Genomic DNA, 22432 nt, shown 5'->3' on the forward strand with positions numbered 1-22432 from the left:
TTTATTTTATTTTATTTTTTTGGTCAAACGTCTCCACCTAGATAGATGACTCGCCCTCTGCAGCCTCGATCAGACCATTTATTATCCTTAACACTCGCCCCTCGCTGATGGATAGCCTGCGTCTCTGTCGTCGTGGAGATGACCTGGATATATTTTCCCGCCCATCTCGGCTGTCCTTGCCCTCACGCCAGCTCCATATGTCCTTTTCACTCTTTGCTGGACTTCATCATTCTTCCTGTATTCACATCTCAGTGGATTATTTATCAAACGGGGAAACAACACATCAATTCTACAGTTTTTTTTTTTTTTATGACACAGCAGTCAGCAGTCATTTTTTATCATGACTCAATGTGTTGATAATTTTCTTAGTAATTCCATCATCATCACAATTTGACAAATTAACCATCCGAAGAAATCACATCCAAGTCAAATTTGTTTCCTGTCAATTAACTGCTGCTTTAAACAGAAGTATGTAAAGTGACGTCCATCAAACAGTTGAGATGATGAGGATGATTAATTTTTCAAGGTGTGGAGTTTAAAATATCTTAACATCCGCACTTCATTCATTTGACGTCTTTGAAATTACTTACAAACTCTTAATCTTCTTTTTTTATGCCCAGCAAACGCTCTAATCGTTGCCATGGGGTGAAATTATGCCGCTCTAATTATGGGATTCAGCTGAAATCAACCCCGTCCCTTTTAAAAAAAAATTACATTCTTTCACAGTAAAGTTGCATTTGATTTAATATTGTTTGGAAACTAAATCAACTGCACGAAAAGCACATGAAGAAATTCTGTAAAAGAAAATGACTTTTAAATTGTCCTCCTGATCTGGCCGCCGCCTGCTTCATCTCTACCTTCCAACTATTTCCCCTTTTTCTTTTCACAATAATGGACAGCTGACACTGCAAACCGAAGCATAATGAAGGCGGCTCAGGCCTTCCACACAGAGACTGCTGGGAAATACTGTAGTTTTATAAATATGGAACCCTCCCCCCCAAAAAAAAAAAATCATTTTATGCATATTTCTCTGTGTATGTGTGTGTGTGTGTGTGTGTGTGTGTGGCTTTAGTTAACTGGAATATGAGTGTGTGTGTCTCACCTGTGTTACAGTTTCCTTTTGTTTGTGTTTTTGTTTCTCAGATAACGTTTACCTAAGAAAAGGTAAGCTGCTCTAACAAGCGCCTCTTGACTAACTCGCCTGCCCGGCTCACTAGTGGCTAACGCCAAATTAATACTGTGCCAGAATTAGGACGCATGTACAGTGTGCTTCCTCCTCCTCTTCCTCCTCTTCCCCTTTTTCATCTCTTTGCAGGAAGTGACCTGACAGATCAGTTGTCATGCCTTGCATCTTTCTTGCATGTGATTCCTCTCTAGCTGAGTGTCGAGTGAGTGTCTTAGCAGAGCGATAACACACACGCACACACATGCACGCACACACACACACACACACACACATACATTGCTGCCTGTGCCTGCTAAGACCAAGCTGTGCTCCTTTGCAAATGTGGCGCTCTGATAAAGGGGGCGTCTTCTCACAAACGAAAAGGCCGGTCACAACTTTGAGCAGCACTGGGTGTGAAGTGTGCTCGATCAGATATGAGCAATAACACGGGAGGCTGCTGTTATTTCTCTTTTTTACAATATGTTCGTGGTGTGGATTACAGGAAGTCCAGGACAGCAGGACTCAGAGTAGGAATTACGGTCGTCAGTGTTTTCTTACATTTTTGTCATTTTTCAGGTGTGTCTGTCACATGACAGTGTTATGTTAAAATAAAAAATACCATTGTGTGCCCCCCTCCCCCGCGGGCGTCCTGGCTGTGCTCTCGCCGCCGCAGCTCTTAAGCTCGTGATAATTTCCTACAATCTTCCCCAGCTGATAAAGTTTACCCGTAAAGTTTGTCAGTGAATTATGGCGCGTGTTTGAAGGACTAATCTTTTTCACGTCAGCTTAAAGTTAAGATTTAAAGTTCATGCTTGGACCTTGGAAATAGCAGTCTGCGGATATTTAAAGCTGTGGATATGTAAAGATAAAGAGACATCCATGAGAAGGAGCGTCCGTGTCTATATTTAGAAGTGGAAAGACGATGAGTTTCTGTCTTTTAACTGCTGATCCTTAAAGGGTCAATTCCCTGGTTTTAACCCGTTCATGCCCATAAAAGTGTGTACTACGGGGCACTTTTCTCTTCCTAAACTCGGGGAGCTTCATAGATCCAAACATCCTGGATCTTATTCATTTCAGATCTCTGGCTGGTTTACAGTCCGGTAAAAATAAAACATGGAGGGCAACATGTCACAGTTCAGCCGCATCATCCACATTTACGATTTTGACTGTTGCACAAATCTTGTTTTTGAAGCTCCTCGAGTTGACACGCAACTTATCTGAGTTAAATCTGTCCATGCGTAGTTTCTCAACGTGCCACTGGGGTGTCATGAATTGTGAACGCAGCCTTCAGTTTTAAAACAGTAACTGGAACACTGTTTGTTCCTGTTTACCTTCAAGCTGTTTTTCAGGGCTGTGAGCAGCAGAAATCCATCCCCTTCTTTAACCTTCTGGAACCTCATTTAAAAACTAGAAACTGAGACCATGAAATTGTTTACTGAGCCAATAAATCAAGTGAGGACTAGGCACATTTTCCCATAGACTTCAATCCAGTCTGGCTTAGAGTGCAGGTTTAAGGCTCTTCGACTTCATAAACCAGTGCTTTTCAAGAAGAGTTCAAAATATGACTTGTGGAACCAGTGAATTATAAAATAACACAAACTTTATGTTGAGCAGATTAAAAAGACTAAACTAAACAAAAAAACATTTATTTGTTAAACAAACACAAAGATTTGAGAGTTTTAGATTTTGTTTTGTTTCTGACTGCTGAAGGTGAAAAGCCTTCAGCGCTGGCTGATTCAAAATGTGTCTATCAAACAAACCACATCTAACAAAAACACTTGAATTTTGTTTAACACACTGACTCACACACGCACACACAAAACCTTTGTGCTCATTAAATCGACTCCCTGATTAATTAGTATCTTGACTTTCACGCCTCTGTTGTGTAATTTAACATTTTTTGGATATTAAGAAGTCACTGCACAATGAAAAGTATTTTTATTCTAAATATTATTTATAACGTTTTATTTCTGCGGGCGAACAGATTTCATTTTCATGACATCACCACGTCACTTCCAGACGTGCTGAGATAGACGTGCCGTCTTCTGCCGTGTGTGTTGTGGTGTTGTTAAGCTTCATGCTGTAATCACGCTGCTTTATTTTGGGCGTGACCCTCGTGACCTCTGACCCCTGACACACTGAGCTTTTATCAGGTGGTGTTATCTGTGTTTCTGGCTCATTTCAGGATCACGCTCTTCTTTTAATACCGCCACAGCAGGATTTTGTTGCTCTAAAGGAGATTTTTTTTTTTTTTTTGCCGTCGCTGCAAAGCAAATATTAGGAAACGTTTTGATTTCAGCATCAAAGTTGGTTCTTTTTATTCACCAAGAGCTGGAATTCACAGACGCATACTAACCAGTTAGCTCTGTCCTGTTTGGCCACTTTCTGTTCGCGGCTCTGCCCAGAAGACGGTGGCTGGAGCTTTTTGTCATGTAGTCACACACCAAATACCTGCTGCTGTCAAGAAACTACATTCAGCAGCAGGAAAAAAAAGAAGTTATAAACCCAAAGAAAGTTTTAGATCTGCACGGTTGAACGAATCAATTAAACTCAAAAACACCAACAACGTTATTTAGTTTTTGTTCCGAAATCTAAAAGACAATCCTCAAGAATTAGAATTTGTTTCTTTAAGAAATCAAAAATAATTCATCAGCTATCAACAATGAACTGAGATCTGGTTTCAGATAAGTTTTTATGGTGTGATTGTTTCACTGTGCAGCAACAGCAGAGGTGTTACACAACGGGATAACACAACTGCAGTAGATTGAAACCAAAAAGTTTTGGTTCAAATACAAAGTGAAATTTATTTATATTTGAAACACAGATCTATAATCAGCCTGTAATTTGTGTTATTATAGACATTTATTTGCCTTCTGTGAGAAAGGGATGCTGGCTGAGTTGCATGTGGGCAGCAGTTGTGTCACATGATCTACAAATTTGTCATCTTGCAGCACAAACAGACCCACTGACAGTTATTTTGATGTCATACCAACAATATTACACAAAGCTGAACACACACATGAAAAAAAAAAAAAAAACCCACAAATTCTCTGCCAAGAATGAAGAGAAGTTGATCCATCAGGTAGACAGATGCCAGTCAGTGTTACCGCACATTTTCCTGCTGCAACGCAACACACACACACACACACACACACACACACACTGTGCGTGGTGGTTCATTGCTTCATGATGTGGCAGAAAAAGTTGAGCCACAATGAAGTTCCTGTGCCATTCTGTTGTAAAGAATGGGCAGGCAGCGCAGCCTGCTTCCCTTTATTATAATAATTATCATCATTATTATCATCAGTCAATTTCATGATTTGATGTGAGTCGTTTTTTGTGTTCACAAGTTGTACACACGTTTCCTCAGTAATGTTATTTCCATTCACTCGTCATTGCTCTAAAAACACAACAGACGCCTTCAGTTGGCTTCACATTTCACCAGCTCTGTGCTGCAACCTTTAGATTTGCATAACCTACGATGGTTGTGTGTTTGTCTTGCGTGCTGTAGAGGAGTGTGTGTCTTTTGTTTGTGCGAATAGGCTTCATTTTCATAAGCAGTATGCGCCTTAAGATGCTTTGCTTTTTTTTTTTTTTTTATGAATGGAGATAAACAAGCACTCTACATCAAAACAGACACACAATGACAATCCCACTGCGGGGCTTACTGCTAACATCACTAAGGTAATTCATATTTACACAAATTGATCCAATATTCCCAGCCTCGTCGTGAACGGGGGGGCGATAAAAATGTTAAGTTTCTCATGAAACCGCTCGGCCTAAACACAACAGTGGGACGTCTCTCAATAAACATACAAAATTGTGCCGTGTGTGTGTGTGTGTTCGCCCACATACTCGCGGCCTATTTGGAAAACTTGTCAGTTAGAATGGAGTTAAATTGCGATGGCTTTCCAGCTCATCTCAGTGCCAGCGCGTAATGACTGGAGAAGACAGAAGCGGGAATCAGGCGTAATTTGCTCCCATTAACTCTGATTAGAATCTGTTGCACCGCTGCGATCGCGGCTGAGGCACACGGACCATTTTTCTCCTTTAATTATAGCATTGATTACCTGAAGGAAAGCTTTTAAATAAGCTCAGGTTGTTTACAGAGAAGAGGAGCAGGGCAGGATATGCAAATGTGCAACTTTCCCTTCGTGTCGTTTTATTTGTTTTTTTTTCTGTATTTGCTTGGAAGGCTTCAGCCAGCTTTGGTGCAGCCTGGGCCTCTGGGAATGGGGGAGGAACAGGGGTGAGGTTGGCACTGGGACAGTGCAGGAGAATGGGGGGAGGAGCAGGAGAATAGAAGAAGAGAAGGGGGGGTGCTTTAAAGATCTCTCCCTCCCTGAAGGTTAATTATGCACTTATTGTTATGTGAAAGTCAGGCTTTCACCTCTGTGTGTCTGCTGCCTCCGGGGTGGAAGGGAGGAATAATAGATAATTATTTATATACACAACACTACAGCATAATGAAGCTGAAGGGGTGGGGGGGTGAGATGGGGAGGTGGGGGGGTGGTTATGTTTGCATGTTTTAGCTTCTGCTGCTACCATTTGGCTGAACTCTTAACTGGCTTCATGACTAATCTCAGCAGGATCTGTAAGAATAGTTTATCTATTTCTGCACACCCAAGATCAACAGGAGTGTGTGTGTGCACAGCTTGTGTGTGTGTGTGTGTGTGTGTGTGAGCAGCAGTGAGGACAGAAAATAGCCTTGCACGAAAGAACTCAGGCGCACAGTCAGTGAGACGTTTGTCACTCAAGTTAGCGTCACAGGAAAATGTCCGTTTCTCCCACAATGTTTTTTTTTTCCCAGAAAAATTCCACAGTTGTTGATTTTCGAGAACCAGAGCTGCGAGGAATTCGATTGATTTGGCCTCAGAGGACAATTATTTATTGATGTGTGTATATTAATCCATGAAACATGAACTCCCTCTGATGCGTTCTGGGTTTTATCAAAGGAAAGGAGTCGAAATCAACTTTGTTGGTTTGTGAGTGATTCATAGTAGGTTTTTTAAAAATACTGTTGAATAAACTCTTTTTCGTGGATCCCACTTTTTTTTCTGAAAGTTCCCACAAGTTGTTAGTTCATGTTTTCTCCCTTTTATTGTTTACAGAAGATTAGGAAAAGCGAAATTTGACAAATAAGAGCTGGCTGCACAGCAGGACACATCCTGAAACACACCCACTCATCACCATCAGCAGTAAACCAAAGCAAACACAAACCAGAAAAAATATTCCAACACAACACAAAACAAAACAAAACTACTTCACAGTTCCAAAGAAACTAAGTGCACAATTTCTTTTCAGTCTTAGCAGTGGCGTGTTTCAGAGGAGAGGCTGCATTTCACTTTCACTTCAGCTTGACGCTAATCAGTGCTGCAGGGAACGTCAGTTCTCGCAGCATGCTGGACTCATTCTGTAGCCGTGACTCATTTGGCAACGTTTTAGTGGCTCCTGAAAGTCTCAGAGTTTGTCAATGTTTTATTTTATTTCTGTTTTTTTAATTATTATTATTATTTATTTATTTATTTATTTATTTTTTTTGTGAACAAAAAGAGAAAAATCTGCAGAAAATCTTGAATGTTTTTGAAAGGAGAAGAGAGAATAAACAGGAGTTAAAAGCAAAGCAGGAATTATATAACCCTGCTGCACTATGGGAAACAGGAAGTGGACAAAAAGCATGTGTTCCACATGCAGATTTGCTGGAAGAGGCTTTTTAGTGTGGCACTGGTCCAACTGGCTAATATATATATATGTGTGTGTGTTTGTGTGTTTTTGTGTAATTCCATTAGTCATGATAGGTGTGTGCGTGGGGTGTGCACATCTCTTTTCATGTTGCGGTAACATTGTGGGGATTCACCTCCCATGTGGGCTCAGAGATGAGCCATTGTTGTTGAACTTTTTGCTTACAAGCACACTCAGACACATTTGGTCTGAATCAAGTTTGTTTTTGTTTGTTTGCTTTTTTTTTTTTTTTTTACCTTTAATCGCAGAGCTGAGTCAACTTTTACGTCCTTCAGGTTTCTGAGAATCTTCCGGTAAAATAACAATGAACCTTCCTCACAAAGGCTGCATTAAGAGGGGTTATTATTCAGATGTCAGTTTGAATACACATGCCCTATAATTGCACGCACAGATCGTCACCTGTCATTTGGGTATTTTTGTTTTTGAAGCTGGTTGAGCTGGTAGATGTTCAAACAAGTCAGATCTGAAGGGATCAAGTGGAGCCTCACAAAAGCCAAGAACAGGTTCAAAGTCCTCGCTTTTGGGAGACAACGTGTGACTCTGATTGATCATTTATGGGCTCTTATCTGGTCCAATCAGAAGGCAGCTCTTCAGAATGTTTGATATTTGTCCGTTGGCATCTTGGTTTTTTGAAGCAGTATTTGGAGGAGAAGGTGGCGCTGAGCTGCTCTGTACTCCATCCTGATTAGGTGGCACATCGCACAGTAGCCACGCCCCCTCCTCGTCTAAATGAGTCAGGTAACTTAAAAAGTGAACGTGTTGTAAGACTTGAAACTAGAGACGGAGAGCAGAAACTCACCAGGAAAACATTCACTGAGCTGATAAATTAAGTGAGAATCGGGATCTATTTCAATCTTTTTGTGTTTTTCTAGTATGTATAATATTTATGTGTTGTTTTTTCAAAGTATCGGCATTAAAAAAAAATCTTCCTGTAGTGTAAAGATTGGATCAATAAAAATAAGCAGATACTTTTACAGAGTTTATTTGAAGACATGAAACCCAAAACGTCTGACTCCTGCTTACACGGCGCCGGGTGTTTTGGGGGAAAGCCCTGACATGAACTTGGTTATAAGTTAAGCTGATGCTTTTCTGTCTTAGTCATCAATTGTCGAGCTGGTAATTTTTAGAATTATTTCCATCAATGTTCCTCTTAGTTTCGTATTAGTCAAAACTGCAGTTTTTTCTGTTTCTTAATGCCACTCTCATTTAAATTTATGCATCATTTATTGGTCACAAAATTAACTTGGTGATTTCTGGAGGAAACCTTTCTTTCTCTTCTCACCTCTGACCTCACAGAAAGATCCGTCACTGCACAATCCACCAATTATCACACACACACACACACACAAACAAAAAAACTCTGCAGAAAGCTTTTCTTTTATTATGAAGTTATTGGATCTCAGCCACAACATCACAAAGTCCTCGCGGCTGTTTTTAAGGCCTCGGTTTCTGAATCCAGGCTGTGTGCATCTTTTACTGTATTATTTTAATCCTAGACCTGATTTAGAATCAGAGCTCCACCTTTAGACCCCACATGGGAGTGTTGGTGTGATTCCCAGATCCTGTCTGTTTCCACTTTATATAAATATGTATATTTAAAAAAACATATAAATGCTCATCTTGCGATGAAATGAAAACGGGACCTTTTAATGTTTTTGGTGTGAATGGAGCCATTGAAGCTTCAGATGCTTTTCAATAGTAAAAACAAACAAACAAACACTGAGGTTATAACATTTGGAGGACTTCAGTGTGAAAACCTCCCTTTAAAAAGCTGCGTGTTTGTGCATTAAGGACACGCATGTCCCATTTTAGCCTGCTCTTCTCCCCGACTGCTGATATTTACTGGAGCACATTTAGAACCAGCAGGTTCTCCTGTTTTTGTTCTTTCTCCATCCCTCTACCGAGTCGCCCCCCCCCCCCCCCCCCCCGAGCCTGGTTCTGCCTGAGGTTTCTGCCTCTTAAAGGAAGTTTTTCTTGCCACTGTCGCCAAGTGCTTGCTCCATAAAGAGTTTGGTTTAGACCTGCTTTATGTGTGAAGTGTCTTGATGTAACTTAATGATTCTTAATGAGCTTTCTAGATGATGTTGATTTGAATTGATGAACACAAAGATGTGCTCAGTTCACACATTGTGTTTTTCACTCTCTGTTCAGTGCCGTCTCTCTTTTTGTTTTGTTTTGTTTTTTTTCCCACCTTTGCAGCCATCAAAGAAAAATACAGCGACTGGACAGATTTCCTCGTTCAGGACCTGACTGGCTCCAGGACGGCGCCGGCCAACCTGCTGGAGGGGGTGAGTGTGTGCGTCCCCCAGCGATGAGGCTATCTCACAGGGGAAGAGGGGCATCCGTTTATGAAGGATCAAGATTCATATTTTCTCTGTTATGGTTTCTCCTGGTTCAGGAAAAGACAGAGCCGATGTAGCTGTTAGCTGCGATGATGCTCTTTATTCAGACACGAGGAAAGCATCTGAAATGCTTCTAAAATAACACATCGGCTGCAACACATCATTTATTAATGATCTTTATGGTTTTGCGGCAGTTTTCCCAGAAATAAAATATAGTAGCCGGCATTAGAAGTTGTGTTCTGCAGCCACTGGAAACTACTTTTTCAGAGCGGCAGAGAAGAATTGATTTCCTCTGCCATCAGCAGAATATCAATTTGGCAGCATGTTAGACTGGAAAAGGCAACAAGTGCACTATTCAAGGCTTTAACTTGGAGGGCTGTCAGGATAACTCATGTTATTTCATCCTAAATGTATTTTTTGTTCTTTTACAACTGACAGTCACATTCCATAATAAAAGAAACATTTGATGGGATTCATATGTTTGCTCTCGTTTTATGGAGGGTTTAAACTTAATCGGCATCAGTGAGTTGTGCCTTTTTACTGAAAGGTTGATGTTTTAAATAATATAAGGAGATAATTCTCTGCATTAACGTAAATAAGCACATTTCCATGAATCAGTTATTGCTTCTAAACTGAGACCAGATGGCTTCATGGAGTTCAGGTTAGGAAAGCTGGTTAGCTGTCGGGTCGGATGAGGTAGTTTTGAGCGCTAACAGAAGTCTTTGTGTGTGTCTCAGCCTCTGAGAGGGAAGAACACAGTAGATCTGATCGTCGAGGGCTCGGTCTTGGAGCTTCAGGACGTCTCGGATCCTTTCCTGTACTGGCCCGTCCGAGTCATCCAGAACGTCGGAGGGAGGCTTCGCCTGCGCTACGCCGGTCTCTCCGAAGCCCACCAGGCTCAGGACACCTGGCTGTTCTACCTGGACGTCAGACTCCAGCCGCTGGGCTGGGCCACAGACAACCGGCTCACCTTAGAGCCGCCCACAGGTGAATGAGGCGGAGCTGAATGTAATTACACCGTGTAGAAATGTTTAATGAGCCATACCCACCGAGGCTAAATGTTCCTTACTATGACCTTGACTTTTCTCTTGATTGTTAGAAAAAAAAAAAAAATTGTGCTATTTCCTCGAAAAATGAAATATAGGAAACTTTTCTTGTGGATAACAAAGACAAAACAACAAATATTTATATCTGAGGATTCAGAGCCAGTCGATTTGCTTTTAGAAAAATAACTTGAGAGTTGCAGAGAATTTAAACTCGGATGCACCAACTTAACTTTCCTCTCCTCAGAACTTCGGTCTCTGCAGAGCGCCTCCGACTGGCTGCAGGCGCTGGAGGACGCTCAGCTAAACGGACAAAAGATCCCGCTACCGCTCGAGGTGTTCAAGGTGAGTGAACACTGTTTGTTTGTTTGTGTGTGTGTGTGTGTGTGTGTGTGTGTGTGTGTGTGTGTGTGTGTGTTCAATGTTGTTTCACAGCCTGCCTGCAGCAGTGTGTGGGTGAGACAACCTGCGGTGTTCTCACTATTACTCCTCTGGTTGATCTATGATGTGAAAATTGGCTTTATTCTTCTGCTTCCTAATTGGAGATTTCCTGATAACAAATGATGAAAAAAAAAAAAAAAAGTCCCTCTTTTACAACCCAAATAAATATTGTTAGCGTTAATTCAATATAAGAAGCTTTTGTCTGCAAATAGTTGAGCCGTATGCTTAAGTTTTATTAATATTATTATTCCATCTTGTATGTTCTTCTGATCTTCCCACCAGAGACACTTCAAAGGAAATTGAAATTTGAGGCCTTTAAAATGAAGATTAACTGCAAATTAAAACCATATTGAACTGAATATAGTAATAAAATGTGCTGATTTAATTTAAGTAACATTAAGAACAATCTGTTCTTACCTGAAAATTCAGCTTTTTTTTTTTAACTTTAGCAGAGACCAGCTGCGTTAAAGCAAACACTTCTGAACTTTGAGCTATGCACAAGACAAATCTAACTTGTGCAAGAGAGATGAATGAGTAACGTGGTCAAAGAAAAAACCTCATGAGAGAAGAAACAAATGACAAAACTCCGTCCTGCCTCCAAAAACAGCAACAGAGGCTTCAGATTTAAAGGATAAAGAGACCTCTCAGACGTAGCACAAGTATAAAAAAGTTTTACAAATCGGCAAAACTGACAAAATCAAATCATACTTTGAATTCTGAGGATTTTCTTCGCAAGCAAACGACAACCTAAAGAGGAGAAAGTCAAACTTTAGACAGAAGTGAAATATATCGCAAGTCAACAAATAGCAACGAAATCCTTAATAAGCGATTTTTATTTTTTTTAAAGCTAATATTATCACCAAGCTTCGTTGACCTTTTCATTAACCACCAAACACGTCGCCGCACAGTCTGCACTGACCTACATTGTCTTGCATGCATGTACGTTACCAGAAGTGGAGCACACATTTGTCTGAAAGCTTTGACTTTACTGTGTCAGGACCACGTAGACCTGCCCAAGCACTCCTTCAAGATGGGGATGAAACTGGAGATGGTTTCTCCGTGGGAAGAGCTCAAGATCTGCCCTGTTTCTGTCACCAAGGTGAGTCAGATGGAGACGTTCAGAAAACAATAAAACTGGAAATGCAATCATTGCAACACATACCAAAGCGACAAACCCCACATTGTTATCTTGAGCTATTAACCCAAACTCCTGGATTATTTATGAATGGCTGGTTCATTGCCATGGCCGATCCCTCCACTTCATTTCTTACTTTTTGAATATCAGTGGTGGCAGATAAACCCAAAGAATAAATAAAGAAATGTTGGAGGTGTGAACACCAAGCAGACATTCCTTCCTTTATTAACGCAGCATCAGATCATCAGCAACAAGGTGGCCTCGCTTGTCAGGCTCGTTTAAGTGCGTTAAATCAAGTTTGTTCAGATGGTGAAGTAAACACCTAAATCATGTTTTTAATTTTCTGACACTAATGAATAGTTAAAATACACAAGAACTCTGTCTGGGGAAAAAAAAAAGACATTTGGGGATTAAGGAACTGTGCCAAAGAAAAAGTTATTTAAAAATCTTTTTTTTTTTTATTGGGGTTTAATTCAAAATATCCCTTTTAATGCTTTGAAGAGGGACATTAAAAATAATGAATTCATATATTTGCTAAACTCTGGATCCTACATTTCCCACGATGCACCTCTTTGGAAACAGATTCACAAGCATCTTTCTGTTGCCTCTTCAGGTCTACAATGAGGTCCACTTCCAGGTGACGCTGGACGATCTCTCCGTTGATGCGAAGTCTCGGTCCGTGGTGTGTCACGCCAACTCGCCCGCCATCCTGCCGGTCCAGTGGTGCCTGAAGAACGGCGTGAGTCTGGAGAGGCCTCGGGGCTACGAGGGCCAGGACTTCGACTGGGCCGACTACCTGAAGCAGAGCGGGACGGAAGCAGCTCCTGATGCCTGTTTCCCTGATGTAAGACCATTTGTTTTCCACATATTCTCTGCTGCAGACAGCGACACCTGACTTACTGTGAACTTTGAGACAGAAATTTGGGGCCCAATTTCTCCCAACGAGGCTGCAGCTGGGACACAAATTGTACAGAGCAGCCAATCCATTATATTCTTCATAAAACATCCCAATCTTGTTGTTCTTCTGTATGTTTGATTCGTAAGAAAAGCACAGGTGGAGGACGTTTGCTTTCGGTGTCCTGTTTAGTTTCTGTATTTTAATATTTTTGAGTGTGTCTCCATCTTGATAAAGTTCAATGTCAACAAGTCAAAAGCTTATCCTTTTATTCCCCATATCATCTGATAAGTGTCCAATAAACCAAGGCAAACAGCGCCATGGCACCTTAATCTTCCTGAACATCGGCACTGTGCGGCCCGACGCAGATCGTGAGCAGGATTTTATTGTGCAGCAGCAGAATCCCTGTTTTTGCACTTTGTATTGAAGCCTTCGAGGGGAAAATCGGTCTGAATGTCGTGTAATCGGAGCCCAGTTTTAGGTTACCTCAGGTCAGATCACTGTCCTGAGTGTAAAATAAACTCTGCCTCTCTCTCTTTTGCTCTCGTGTGTGTGTCTGTGTGTGTGTCCGTGTCCGTGTCCGTGTGTGTGTCCGTCCGTTCAGGCATGGCAGAGCAGAGGTTTTGCCAAGGACATGTGGCTGGAGGCGGTGAACCCACACCGGCCGGTGGAGGTGTGTGTGGCTCAGATCACACAGGTCAGAGGACGCCTGCTGTGGCTCCGACTGGAAGGTAGAGGGGTGTGTGTGTGTGTGTGTGTGTGTGTGTGTGTGTGTGTGTGTGTGTGTGTGTGTGTGTGTGTGTGAGAGAGCGAGAGAGAGTCTGCGTATGGAAAAATGTGTGCGTGTGTAAAAAGGATTAAGTGTCAGCGGACTCCTGCTGTGTTTCAGAATGAATGTGAAAGACCTGTGTGTGTGTGTGTGTGTGTGTGTGTGTGTGTGAGACAGCTCCCTCACTCCTCTCTCTCTCTCTCTCTCTCTCCCCCCCCCCCCTCCAGGTGTGGCGAAGCCCCTGTCAGAGTGTATCGTGGATGTCGAGTCCATGGACATCTTTCCTGTCGGCTGGTGTGAGGCCAACACTTACCCCCTGACCCCTCCGCTCAAACCTGTCTGTATGTGCGCACACACACACACACACACAGACACACACACACGCTCTTACGTAGATATATTCCCCTGTGAGTGACAGCTTCAGGTAAACTGTGTATTTGTGTCTCGTCTGCAGCCCTGAAGCAGAAGAAGATCGCTGTGGTGCAGCCGGAGAAACAGTAAGAAAAACAAACACTTTACTTACTCTAAGTTGCTGCAGGTGGAGATGGACGGATGAGGATTTTTGGAGGTATACGTGGATGTTTTCTCGTCAAAGTATTCTGCAGCGCAATGATGTTAAAATTAGCATTGACTTTGCTGAAGGCAAAGAAAAACCATAAGATAAACAGTGAAAGTAAAATAAAATTTAATTATCTAAAAGCTCATATCTTCAGACTTCAGCTATTAAATTCAATTTAAGGGTCAGTTTAAACTAATTACTCAATAAATAAATAAATTTACAATTACATGAAATCTCATTATCCCCACAACTGGAACTACTTTCCTCTGAGAGAAAAAAAAAAAAAAAAAAACGTCCCTTCGCTTTACAGAACCTCATAAATCCGAGCCCAACGTTGATGTTTCACAAAACGTGGCCAGATGTTGAGTCACACATCTGTCAGCACGTTGTACTGCGGGACTGAAGGTAGAAAATGTCGCTGATACTTTAAAGGACTGAGAACTCTTTTACAGGGCAGTTCAGATAAATAAAGATAAATAAATAAATAAATAATCAATCCAAAAAATGTTTTTAATCGTGGTCATTAACCTGAGGCTTTGTGGTTTGGAGAGTCCGAGTTAATTAAAACTCTTAAAATTAATGTTTTGGTGAATTTTTATCTCCGTTTTCCATCTTTGATGTAATAATGACTGTTTTAAGAAGAATTAAGGCGGAAAGGAAAGATACAGGTTGTGCTTTCTGTTGTTCTCATGTCTAAAGCCTTAAATAACATTTAAAAGGAAAATGAACGTGAAACATTGGTTGTAAAACTAAACAGCCTCCATCCGTTCCACTTCATCACAAGCAAGAAACGTTCACGGCTCTTTGTTTTCTGTCTTTCCACCTGTGACCCCCCCCCCAAAAAACAAAAAAACAAACCCTCACTTGGAGCCCCTGAGGTCCCCCCCCCCAGCCCTTTTCCCTCTCCGTCACGCCGAAGCCATTAATTGAAACAGTGGCTTTTTAGAGCAGAAATTGCCTTCCCGGGGCGCTGATTGATTTTGTTGACAAATGACACGTTACACCGCCAGCGGCAAGAAACGGCGGCCCCCGAGAGCGGGAGGAGAAATAAGTGGTCTTCAGCAGCACTTTGTCAGCTCTCTCTCATCTAACCTCTAATTCATTTCTCACCTTCAGGGGAATCTTTTCATCAATACTTCGTCACCTCCTCCCGCTTCCTTCCGACTCACCTGCCCCTAAATCCGACACTAACCGTAATAGCTGTTGTGTCCATAGATCAGCCGAATGAGCGACCGGCTCGGTTCTCCTGTTTGATTGGATCCATTGGATGGTTTTATTGATCGATCGCCTTCTCCCCGCAGGTTGGCTCCGTCCCAGCCGCCGGAGATGACGCCCGTCAACCACTGCCAGCCCGTTGCCATGGATCCAGGTAATCAAAAGCCACGTTGAACATGATTCATACGTGGTAATTAACAATAATGAGTTGCAGTGATGAGAGTGGATGGGGGAACCCCGCTCTCCTCAGATGCTCGTAAACGAGGCCAGACCTCGGTGTTTGGTTCATGTGCGCACACACACAGAGAGAAAGAGAGAGAGAGAATATCCCCACAGGCAGATAGAGAGAGAGACACAAATTAAATGGGGGAATTAGGAATCAATCATAAATAAACGTATACATAAAACAACTGCTATGTGTCAGCTCGTAAAAAAAAAAAAGAAAGCTTGCTAACGGATGCAGAGTTTGCTGAATATTATAATGAACATCAACAGGATCGATCTTTTCAGTCTTTTCACGCCAGATCGCACGAGCAGGGAATTTACATGGTCTGTTTTTAATGTGTGGGAGTGAGTCATTTTAATCAGTGGTGATTAAAATGTAAAAAAAAAAAAGAAATCAGAAATTTGATGAATAAATCAACACACAAGGGAGGAAAAAAAAAACAATTTCATGGACTGATCATCTGACTGAATACTAACAACTATAAAAATGGCCACAGTTGAGTTTCCTTCTTTGAATCGATTGTGTCTCTTTGTGCGCAGATGAAGATAATCAGTTGATAAAATAATTAAATGACAGCGTTCAACCCAAACTCAAACCGAAACGCTCCCACTGATTATCATCTATTTATTCATACAGGCAGCAGCCGAAGAGAAACGCTGTTGTTTACATGCGGGCCGTGAAAGTCGCACACTGACAGTCGTTCAACTCATTGAAAGAAAGAGTCAGACTGATGTTGTGCATTCCTGATGTGATGCAAAAGATCGTTGAAGAAGCTACGACAAGCTGCAACTTGTGACTGTATTCTCACTGTGGTCCGCTGAGTTTCATTTCCTCTTCACTGAAGATTTTTATTTCTCATAAAAAGAAAGAAGCATTTACCACAAAAATAAATGCTCCAGATCGTGGGCTTCTGGAAAGATTTGCTCCGTCGCTGCAGCTTCCACACAATCAGTTTGATAGGAAAAAAGAAACACAACGTTAAAGCCAGAAAAGAATCGCAAATCTTATCTGTTAAAGGGGCTCTTTCGCCCGCTCGGTTCGATCTACGCTGATGGAAACCCACTTGAATTAAAAAAAAAAGACTTGGCAGCTTTGTTATTTTCCATTATTTTATGTCAGTGTGAATGTGTCGAAGCTTCGAAGCTGCAGAGGCAACAAATGTCTAACTGTCCAAGTACTTGGCACAACTGGAGAACAGTCCCCTGTGAGGCTGCAGAGCAAATCCTCATTTTGTCAGTCCTGCCTCAGAGAGCTGAAACGTTTCCATGTCATCAAATGTAATTGTAGCTGCGGTGAAACTACAACGTCTGAATGTGGCTTTTTATCAGCTGGGGGGAAAAAAAAAAAAAAAGGATTTAAAGAACTCAACAAAGTGATTTATTGTTATTGTTGTGTTGACATTTTCGCCTTTAGCAGGTAAAAAAAAAAAAAAATTTACCAACAAGGCCCCCCCAAAAAAAAGACTGCTGGTGGACTTGAGGAGTATTTTTGGGCGGATGTGAAACTGGAGGTTACGGATGTTGTTGTTTGGGCCAGATCTGCATGTAAACAACATATATGGTGAAACAGAAAAGAAGCCGAGGGGCTCGGCGTTGTTTCCATGAGACCTCTGCCCTCTTTTCCAAGTTCATAAACCGCCCACTCCCTCATGCATATTCATCCCCTCACCTGATTAATATTCACCCCTGGTGGCGGTGGCGTGCCTTCAGGTGCTGGGGGCGTTCAGGGTGGGAGCAGGCTGCAGGAAGGGCGGCGGCCGGCATAAACGAGAAGCCGAGACTGAGAGTCGCACAGTAACGATGTTAACAGCATAAAACCTCCAGCCTCTCAAATCAGATGGCGACATCGACAGCGACACAGATTTAAAAAGAGAGCCGATGCGATCGTCCCGTGTTTTTTACGTTTCACTTAAATCCTGCGACAAAGAAGATTCTTCTTTAATATTTCTCAGCATTTTTAGCTCAGTTTGTGCATCGAGAGAGATTTTTTTTTTTTTCTGTGAAAGAAGCGAAATGGTGAAATATTGGTGGTGATTGTTATTAATTATTTTTTGTCTCTGGTCTTTTTCAGGCTCGGCCAATGGAAGATACTGCTGCTCCAAGATTTTTGTGAACCACCGCTGTTTCTCAGGACCCTACCTCAACAAGGGACGCATCGCGGAGCTGCCTCAGGCCGTCGGACCCGGAAAATGCACGCTGGTCCTCAAAGAGGTGGGCAGCAGGTTTAATCTAACACTCATGCAACTTTCAAAGGGAGAGGGAGGGCCATCCAAGATTGAAAAAGTGGAGGAGGTGAGAGACTGAGGGCGAGACAGCGATGTCTTGTTAACCACCTGCCGTTTCTCAGCAGTGCCTGCGTTTTAATGCGAGGAGCTGTCAGTCAAGGGTGTTTACACACACATGCCATCACCACCGCTCAGCAAAACAACTTCTTAATTTCTCCAGAGACTTTGTTTGTGTAGTTTTTTTTCCCCATGAGTGCGTTTGTGAGCTTGCAGATTTTTGCCAGAGTCCACAGTTTGTACCAACAAGCGTTCGATTTTATTTGGATTTTTCTGCGCAGTCGCTCTGATTCTTCTTGGAAGTTTGTGAGTTGAAGCAGGAGTTTATTTTATTTCCTTTAATCTGAGTTTTGCTCTTTTCTTTTTTTTTTTTTTTGCCTCCAGCTGCTGAGCATGCTCATCAACGCCGCCTACAAGCCTGGACGAGTTCTGAAGGAGCTTCAAGAGCTGGAGGATCAGAGCTGGGACTGCCAAGAAGAGACCCTCAAAGCCAAGTGAGGAGCCCAAAGTACCAAAAAAGAGAAGCGAAATATTCAGAAAACAGGCCAGAACAGATTGTTTCCCCATTTCATTTGCTAATTTTCTACATTTGGACATTTTCTGGGGATACTATGAAGTCTTAAAATTTCACCCCCTATTGGTTTTCATGATTAATATTTTCTAAATCATAATAAATCAGGAAAAACCATCGCATCATTTCCCGGCTGTTAAAATCGTTACCAGACCTCACAGAAAAACCTGCTGTGTCCCCTCCAAATGCTTTTCGTGTTGTATTTTCTTGTAATTTTCATGTTGCTGCAGTATTTTGTGTGAGGTCTGCGTTTCCATCCACTGCCGGCCACACAAAGCCAAATTATTCCACAGCTTCAGGCGCCACGCTCAGTGTTTTCTAATCAAAAACGGGCCCATTTTCCTGCCTGGAACCAGAAAGAATCGGCCGCTAACGAGTTCTGGTGAGTCACCTGCCGTGACCTGCAGAGCGTGCTGATCGTATTCATGCATGGATGTTTTGATTTCACAACAAAAAAAAGAAATGGGGCTGTTTTGAATTTTATGGGACATTTATGGCCCAGAGAGGCAATTTACGATTGCGCTGAAGGTCTAGTCTGAAACTCTACTACATACAAACGAGAGGGAAATGTGTCTTCTGGTGTCGCTGCTATCACTAAATTAATAGCTTTGCTGTGTGTCCTTGTGATTACAGTTAATGTTTCGATGATTTAGAGAGAACCTGGGTCAGGTCTGGGTCCAAACATCTGCTGAGCTGTGACCGACCTCACGGGTGGCTAAGAGTTTAAAAGTCCAATATGTAATTCCTGTGTGATTTATTTTGAAGGTACATTTGTTGTTGTTGAGAAGAACCAAAAACCAGTCCAGCCTTTTCTCAGGAGCGTTGTGTTAATATAAAACCTGGACCGGAAGACCACAGAGGATATTCACCTGTTTGTCCTCGGACGGCTCCGGCAGATCAGCGACCCCACTGACCTTCGCCGTTAGCCTGGATATTGCTAAATGTAGCCGCCGTTTCCTGAATCGATCAACGAGACCAGCTGAACTCAGGCCTTTTCCCATCATCCCCGCACGAATCCTCTTCTGCCGTCGAGTGCCCTGATGGATTTCAGATGCTAGAATCATGTGTCGTTCTCATAAATCAGTCTTTCTGTCTTCCCCTCCCCAGGTACAAAGGGAAAACCTATCGCTCCACCATCCGGATAGTCCGGCTGGCAGACCAGATCCCGGACTTCTGCCGTAAAGTGTGTGTGAAGCTGCAGTGCTGCCCGAACCTGTTCAGCCCCGTCCTCGTCATCGACAAGTGCCCGGAGAACTGCTCCGTTCAGACCAAAACCAAATACAGTGAGTCCCCGCCATCACACGTTTAACGGCCTCTGATGAGCGGCTGTTTTGTTTTTTTTGGTTTTTTTTTTGGGTTCATTGTGCTCGTGTGTTTCTGCAGCTTATTATTATGGGAAGAAGAGGAAGCTGTCGAAGCCGATGGGAGGAGAGGAGGCGACGGAGGGCGAGCTGCCCAAGCCGACGCGCCGCAGGAAGAAGAGGAAAGCCATCTTCGTGCAGAAGAAGAGACGCTCGTCCGCCGTGGACTACACTCCTGCCGGGTCCCCGCAGGTTAGAGGACACTTTTCAACTCTTCACATAAAGAAACGCAGCTCAGACTTCAGTCTGCTTTAGTTCCCTCAGTTAAAGGTCATCTATTTTAAATATGTGCTGATTTTCTTTCTGTGAAAGTTTAAACTGAATTCACGTTTTTATTTTTGGAGTTCGGTCAGACTGGTTGGCAGTGACGGAGCTGATCAGGGCTGCAAACAATTATTTCAATCCCTAGACTATAAAATATTGAAATTAGTCACTTTTGATTTATCGACAAATGGAAAAAGTATCAAAAGTGCCAAAAAAAAGTGTTTGTTCTTGCTCCAACAGAACGACAAGTTTCTGTTTTTCTTATTTATTTTAACTGAAGCTTTGAGGTCTGAACAAAAACTAAATTTTAAGGACCAAATTGCTGATTAACCAAGAAAAGGTTCAACATATTTCCCTCCAATCTTCTAATCAAATCATCTTAACCTCACATCTAAAGTGTCCATTTAACAATTCCAAACTAATTTTCCTCGTGTTTTTACTTTTTTAATTGAAGGCCTGACTGTTTTGTGTGTTTTGTGCTTGTGAGTTCATTCAATCTGTGTCTCTGACCGAACTGGATCCAAACTGGCAGCTTTGGATTTTTGAAACTTGAATATCTGGCAACACAACTCCGACTTCACTGAAGCCCATTTTCCTCTGGTCAGAAAACCGCCACCACCTGCCAACATCTGGCTTTTGTCGGTTGTAGAAAAGGCCACTGTTGAAGAGCCTTAAGCCTTCATTCTGTCTAAGAGGTCGGACTGTATTGAAGTCTATGGGAAAATTCCCCTGCTCCTCCCTGATTTCCTGATGAGTTTATGGTCTGTCTTTAACACAACATGATGTTCATTTAGAGGGAAACAGACCAGGAGGGGGTAGGGGGCGGGGCTACTGTGTGACTGACAGACTGTACCACCTAATCAGGAGCAGGTCAGATCTATGATCCTGTTTAGCTCCAATGCGACTTCACAGGAAGTGGCTTTTGTCGTTCTTGGGAAAACAGCTGATCCATTTATAAAAAATGAAGAAAACTTTTTTCCCCCAAAAGGTTATTTCACTTCAAATGGTCCGTGTCTCTTAATAGAAACAAAATGCAAACACTGACTTCCTGTTTAGATTTAACTGACTGAGACCGAGTCAGACGGACGTCATTATGTTGTGATAATAATTTGGAGCGATGTGATGTTAGAAAACAGCTATCTGACTCTGAGACTCTCGCCTCCCTCAGGACAGCGACGAAGGAGAGGAGGACGAAGATCTGGCGCTGCAGTCGGGCAGCGAGGGAAACAGCTCGGAGCCTCGTGACGACCACACTGACGCCTCCTCAGTCGAGGTGACCAGCAGCCGCCCTCGCCGGGCCGCCACGCTGCGCAGAGCCGTCAGTATGGGAAACGCCACGGCGCCCAGCCAGGAGGCCCCCGAGGGCCGAAGGAGGTCGACGCGCTCGCTGTCGGCCTTCAACCAGAACAACAAGTACCAGCCGCCCAAAGGCCAAGAAATGCAGGTGAGACCGACGGCGAGGATTACACACCTGTTTACATAATCTGTGTGGAAGTAGCTGTGTCCTAATGTGTGTGTGTGTGTGTGTGTGTGTCTGTCTGTCTGTCTGTCTGTCTGTCTGTCTCTCTCTCAGGTGGAGGAGGAGGAGGGTCAGCTGGTTTTAGACAGAAACCCTTTGGAGTGGACGGTAGACGAAGTGGTGCAATTCATTAACTCCACTGATTGTGCGTCGCTGGCCAACATCTTCCAGGAGCAGGTACACACACACACACAACTCAAATTTAATCTCAAATGCAGCAAACAGCATGTTTTAATCTGAATTTAGTGTAAATAGTTTTAGTTTTAGAGCCACATTTTTAAAAAGATCACCAAAAGTCTGCAAATATTCAAAAAAAGTAAAACTTCAGCTAATTAAACATAATTCACTGTAACAGGAGATAGAAAACGCTGTTAAACAAAATAACCAAAGAAAAGTTCCCCACGTGTTTGTGAGTCGATGGATAAACATACAGAAGTAAAGCAGCCAAACAGGAGTTTGTTTACAAATGGAAAGGAGGAAGAAAACCGCACACTGGGGGCTCGTCATTCTTTTGTTTATGGAGAAAAAACCGCTGCAGGTCTTTACCTCGCTGTAAAGGTAACATAAAAATGCTGAAGTTTTAAGTTTAATTTCTGCCCCCCCCCCCCGCCCCCCCGCAGGACATCGACGGTCAGGCTCTGCTGCTGCTGACGCTGCCCACAGTCCAGGAGTGTATGGACCTGAAGCTCGGCCCCGCCATCAAACTGTGTCACCAGATCGAGCGGGTGAAGGTGGCCTTCTACAGACAGTACGCCAACTGAGCGGCAGGTAGCCACGGCGAGCCCCCCCCCACCACCAACCCAACGCCCTGCGTGGCCGTCTGTGACGACGTGTCGGATTAACTTTGGCGTCCAACTTTGCGAGAAGAAGGAATATTTTACCCTTTTTTTTTTTTTTCTCTCGA

General features: G+C 42.7%; 1 protein-coding gene across 3 annotated transcripts in view; it reads left to right on the forward strand.

Moving 5' to 3' along the window:
- The window catches only part of sfmbt2 (Scm like with four mbt domains 2), a 37042-nt gene that overhangs the window by 14009 nt on the left and 601 nt on the right, over positions 1 to 22432 (forward strand). The window contains exons 5-21 of one of the 3 annotated variants that reach the window (XM_029494868.1): positions 1144 to 1164; positions 9107 to 9195; positions 9987 to 10236; positions 10540 to 10637; positions 11731 to 11832; positions 12482 to 12712; positions 13368 to 13494; positions 13760 to 13873; positions 13987 to 14029; positions 15393 to 15460; positions 17603 to 17742; positions 18198 to 18307; positions 19492 to 19667; positions 19768 to 19937; positions 21178 to 21453; positions 21583 to 21705; positions 22149 to 22296. In XM_029494868.1, coding sequence (XP_029350728.1) covers positions 1144 to 1164; positions 9107 to 9195; positions 9987 to 10236; positions 10540 to 10637; positions 11731 to 11832; positions 12482 to 12712; positions 13368 to 13494; positions 13760 to 13873; positions 13987 to 14029; positions 15393 to 15460; positions 17603 to 17742; positions 18198 to 18307; positions 19492 to 19667; positions 19768 to 19937; positions 21178 to 21453; positions 21583 to 21705; positions 22149 to 22289 — 2279 coding nt within the window. In that variant the 3' untranslated portion in view covers positions 22290 to 22296. Of the gene's footprint in view, positions 1 to 1143; positions 1165 to 9106; positions 9196 to 9986; positions 10237 to 10539; positions 10638 to 11730; positions 11833 to 12481; positions 12713 to 13367; positions 13495 to 13759; positions 13874 to 13986; positions 14030 to 15392; positions 15461 to 17602; positions 17743 to 18197; positions 18308 to 19491; positions 19668 to 19767; positions 19938 to 21177; positions 21454 to 21582; positions 21706 to 22148; positions 22425 to 22432 lie in introns of those variants that run through there. The other 2 variants (XM_029494867.1, XM_029494869.1) reach the window with 2 other exon arrangements.

Source organism: Echeneis naucrates, chromosome 23, assembly GCF_900963305.1.
Source record: "Echeneis naucrates chromosome 23, fEcheNa1.1, whole genome shotgun sequence".
In the NCBI taxonomy this organism is placed as follows: domain Eukaryota; kingdom Metazoa; phylum Chordata; class Actinopteri; order Carangiformes; family Echeneidae; genus Echeneis; species Echeneis naucrates.